Raw genomic sequence first — 5128 nt, 5'->3', positions numbered from 1 at the left:
TGTTCATATTGTAAATTGAAACACAAATATATCCCATGCATTTTACATGTATTCCATTGTTACTGTAAATGAGAGAAATCGCTGATTGAAGTAATGTAAATAGATCAATCACAGCTAATTCCCATCCAGGAAACACACTCAGCTGTTGAGGTTCTTTCAATCGCATGAGCATCTTTTTTTTTTACACTATTCTTTATATGTTACAGTAAGTGAGTGTTGTACTTTGACAGCAAGGATGACAGTAACCAAAGTCACATTCCTTTTTATTGTTTACCAAACCTGGCCAAAGCTGATTCTGCTAAGTTACAGTAGTACGTACGGTAAAAGAGGACCTGTTTGGGCTGATTTTGTGTGGAAAACCAACAATGCAGTAAAGATGAACACAAAAAAAGTAAGAAAATGCCTACACGAAGTAGAGGAAGACAAGTACCAGGATAATTCTGTCTCTGTTTCCCTTTTTTCATAAACTGTACATTTTGTCTCTGTCCAATACGAGTCAAGTGCAGATTTAAGTCGCGCATGCTCAGATTTAAACCATGAAATAATAAACTTTTCCCATTTCAAACAATAACAGAAGATGGAAATCATTTCAATAACGTTTTAGCTATCTATCATTGTTTGATTGCTAACGTTAGCTCAAAACGCCATTCCGCTGACAGCCTTTGTTGTGTTTGATTGCTAACTTCTAGCCAGCAGTGAACAAACTTCCTTTTGTAGGTCCATCTTTACCGTTTTGACATTACAGAAATCTCTCATTAGCATCCTATAGGCAATTTTATCGCAAAGTGACGCATGCACAACTCACATCTGCACTTGACTTTCTTTGGGCAGTGACACATTCTGTAAAGTTACTCTGACATGGCTCATTCATTTTTGTATTGAATTTCTGCAGCAAGAGAAACAAAATGCATGCATTTACTAAACCCAACAAAACAAAAATGTAGAGGGGCTTCAAGAGAAACTGCAGTGTAAAACATAATCTAAGGTAAATACAATATACTATTATCTTTTGTATAACTACAGACTGGAAATATGAAAAAATGCAATTTCTGTAGTTTCACCTGATATTAGTGTTTTTATGACATTGGGCTATGACTGACTAAATGTTCCTGTTGGGAGAGAACACGTGTTAGTGTTTTGGAAGAACTATGTGATTTTGAGACATGTTTGCAGTGTCTTGATAGATATAGTGGATTGTGTTAGTGTATTATTGTATTTTTAAAATTAGTGTTGGAGTTTAGTTTACAATGTGGAATTTTGAGCATGGCATTGTTAAAAGTATTGAAAAGATTGTCATAGCAACCATAAAAAAACTGTAAATACACAGCATTCAACTTAGTTTCTTAAACTCAAATTCAGAGTCACAATGGGGAAACCTAAGGCTCAGATTTTAACAACAGCTAAAATATGCATGTGCACTACTTTTTCAGGTTATAAAAACCCATTCCTAATAGTCTGTCTTTTTTCCTTAGATGCATGCCTGCCTCTATGTGTGATTGTGAATTAGTGTGTGTGTGGGTATGTGGGTGTATGAGTAGTTTTGTGTGTGTGTGTGTGTGTGTGTGTGTGTGTGTGTGTGTGTGTGTGTGGTGTGTGTGTGCCTGTGCGTGTGCGCGTTGCTTCTATTCCCCTATTTTGACGCCCTTACATTCTGTTCTGCTGGACCTATTTTTCAATTTTGCCACTTTCTGCTCAGATAGTCACCAACCCGTGTGCACACAAAGACACAAACAGACACACACACCTCTATCTTCCCTAACTAGTATCTCACAGAGTGAAACACAAGCACTATTAGGCACACACTCTTCTGCAGACACTTGTGCAACTGGGACACTGGGAAATGGAAAGAGAATTCCGTAATATTACCAAAGTTTCACACTCTGGGACAGTTAAAGAACACAGAGGTAGTCTGTGTGTGTGTGTGTGTGTGTGTGTGTGTGTGTGTGTGTGTGTGTGTTGTGTGTGTCGGGTGTGTGTGTGTGTGTGTGTGTGTGTGTGTGTGTGTGTGTGTGTGTGTTCTTGTTTGAATGTATGGTCTGGTGTGGGCATGCCTGCATGTTGTATTGGGAAGATATTACTCAAAGGGAGGCAGAGAAGAGGGAATATGTGTTTCTTTTCTGTCTGAGTATGAAAGAGATCTTTCACTCAAGGAGAGAGAGGTTACACTGATGGTGTATTCAAAGTATTCTGAGATTCATTTTAATTCTTTATTTGGCTGTGATTCTCCAGTCTCCTTAGCTGTGGAATTACACCAAGTATATGCATTTTCACATTAGTCTTTGATATTTCTTAACGTATATATGGCGATATTCGGTGCAAAGTTAAGCACGTATATCATCAGGACACAATGCAATATAGAGTAGTGTGTCATCTGGATAGTGATAACTGATTTTCTTTTTTTTTAAGATTATTTTTGCACATTTTTATGCCTTTTATTAGCAGGATAGCTGAAGAAATGAAAGCGGAGAGGGAGGGAGGAATGACATGCAGCAAAGGGCCGCAGGTTGGAGTTGAAAACCCTTTTGGAGTAAACCTCTTTATATGGCCGCATGCTATACTAACTAAGCTAACCAGGCGGGGATTTCCACCCTGTACGGAAATATTTTGAGTGTCATTTGTAATTCTTAGAGCATCTTTTTACGTACACAATACACTTTGTATAGTAAACTTTCCAGTTCAGTTTCTCCAGTTGTATGGACAAACACCGATACAAATCCTGTTGAATATATATTTTTGTGAAGTGCAACTTAAGACAACATATTGAGCATGTATTGCCTGCCCTGGGAGTTGCGTTGGCTTAAAAAATAAAGAACATTCAAGCAGTTTCAGTACGGAGATGGCTTTTGAGAAGTCCCACTTTAGATTGCACACATGTTGAGGTGACCTGGGGCTCCATTCAAAAGGGAAATTGGTTAATGCTTTTTCAGCTAAGCGAAGTTACAAAGGTTTAGTGTTTACAAAAAAACTCTCCCGCACTAAAGTGTTTTAAAAGTGTTCAGCTGGATTAAAAGCCTGTAAAGTGTCTTTATATTGGCTGAGAGAGTAACCTGGAGCAGAGATTATACAGTAGATTTACTGAAGATGAGTGTGGAGTATTAAAATGGCATTTAATTACCAGATAAGCTCACCCTCTCTTGTCTCTTTCTTTCTCTCTGTCTCATTTATTTTTTTTCTCTCCCAGACCTACCAGAGACAGTGATGACGATGAGGATGATGAGAGGAAGGGCAAAGGCTGCACCCTACAGGTATTATTCAACTGGTTTACATCATAAACTTGTACAGAGAGTTTTTTTAATCCTTTTCTTCAATGTCAGTATTCCTAAAAAGGCAATGAGAGCTGTCCGACCACATACTGGGTGTGAAATGTGACTATCTGTATGTACTGTAATGCTTTGCTTCTGTCGGTTTAAGATACTGTGCAGTAATATTGTGTACTTTTTTCTACAAGTTTACGCACCAGATAACACAGTGAAATAAGTGCCCATTGTGTAGGTAATTATTAATGTCTGATTTGAACTTTCTCTTGACCTTACAGTACCAGTACGCCTTGGTGCGAGTCCTTACCCATTTTGTCGCAGAACCCTCTGACCCAGGAGGGGAGATGGTCTACATGTTGGGTGCGGACTGGCAAGCTGATATCACTCACTTGGTCTTGGATCAGCTAAAGGTAGGTATACACACACATACTCAAATATGCGCACACATACACCAAATCTTCCTTAAAGGAGTAGTTCAACATTTTAGGAAATATGCTCAATTGCTTTTCAGTAGTCACGTGAGATTAGAAAGATCCAAGTACCACTTTTATGTCTGTCCATGAAACATATAGCTAGATACAGAGGGTTATTATCTTAGCATTAAAATTACCCAATCAACACATTGTATCTTGTGTGTTTAATCTGTACATAAACATTAATGAATGGCAATGCTTCAACAATTTCTTTAAAACAATAGTTTACCCTTTTGCCCAACATCGGGTTTACACAGGCCGCTGAACTGCTGCGACTAGCCGCCATATGTCCAGAGAAGGGCAAGCAGCAGTGGCAACAAACAGCAGTGACACTCTGCGATTTCTAAATAAATATAGTTGATGGGCAGGTTTGGATATTTCATTATGTAAAAATCTGGGAATTTAAACCTCCAGGAAAACAACAGGGAGATGGGCAGGAAAATCAAGGCATGTTGGCAAGCAGGGGATGCCTATTTATCATTTATCAGAATCAGATCATTAATATCATATCTAATATGTCTTCGATGCCTTTTATAATAGATCATCAGTGTGTTTTCTCGCAAGAAAAGCTAGCGGAAAAGATAGATCAGATGACTAAATTGCCAATTTAGCGGCCAATGTCAACACAGGGTAAGACTTGTTTGCAGTGTCACTGCTGGTTGCCTAGCAACCTCAATGCGATGAGGAGACTTTGGGAAGTGCGCCTGAATGTTGTTAACATATAAATTGTTACTGTACAGCGTTGTGTTTACATTTCTATTAGTATGGATTTATGCATTAACAATTTAGTTGCATTGGTGCGGTTAGGCAGATTTAAAATATTTGGAGGGAGCCAAACTAGCTGTGTCCCTGTGTTTTTAGTGTTTCTGCTAAGCTAGGCTAGCCATCATCCAACTGCAGCTTTAACTCTAACACAAGCACAATATTAGTATTGATCTTTTCATCTCACTTTTGGAATAAAAGATTTATTTTTTACAAGATATTAGTCCTTTTTCAAACTCTTTCCTGTTTGAACTGATGTTTGACTATTGAATTATATAGGCATTTTTTTAGTACCAATCCAGGATAAATGCACAATAAGCCTTATAAATAAAAAAAGTGATTAAACATGTTGTAGTGACTGACAGCTGTTTCTGTGCTCCTCAGGTAGAAGATCCACGCATTGCCAGACTAATAGACGGACGAATTTTGATCGGGCGGGATCTGGGGATTACCACTATACAGGTATGTACAGTCTGTTCTCTTTCACATTATTTTTTAACTATTTTATTTAATATTATCGTTCCAAACCAAAAAAACAACTAATTTTCCTACTGTAACTGAAGTAGTATATTTAACTTATTATACCAACCTGAGAATGAAATATAAAATAAAATGAAATGGCCCAAAAATAAACAA

The 5128-nt window shown here is 37.8% G+C and overlaps 1 protein-coding gene across 2 annotated transcripts in view; it reads left to right on the top strand.

Annotated features, from left to right (window-relative positions):
- Positions 1 to 5128, top strand: part of si:dkey-215k6.1 (transmembrane protein 132C) — a 255764-nt gene that overhangs the window by 238938 nt on the left and 11698 nt on the right. For both annotated transcript variants that reach the window (XM_032515274.1, XM_032515276.1), the window contains exons 8-10: positions 3182 to 3245; positions 3536 to 3667; positions 4877 to 4954. In XM_032515274.1, coding sequence (XP_032371165.1) covers positions 3182 to 3245; positions 3536 to 3667; positions 4877 to 4954 — 274 coding nt within the window. The remainder of the gene's footprint in view (positions 1 to 3181; positions 3246 to 3535; positions 3668 to 4876; positions 4955 to 5128) is intronic.

The sequence above is a fragment of the Etheostoma spectabile genome, chromosome 5 (assembly GCF_008692095.1).
Source record: "Etheostoma spectabile isolate EspeVRDwgs_2016 chromosome 5, UIUC_Espe_1.0, whole genome shotgun sequence".
In the NCBI taxonomy this organism is placed as follows: domain Eukaryota; kingdom Metazoa; phylum Chordata; class Actinopteri; order Perciformes; family Percidae; genus Etheostoma; species Etheostoma spectabile.
The sequence above is the reverse complement of the archived record's forward strand: the minus strand, read 5'-3'. Positions and strand labels throughout refer to the sequence as shown.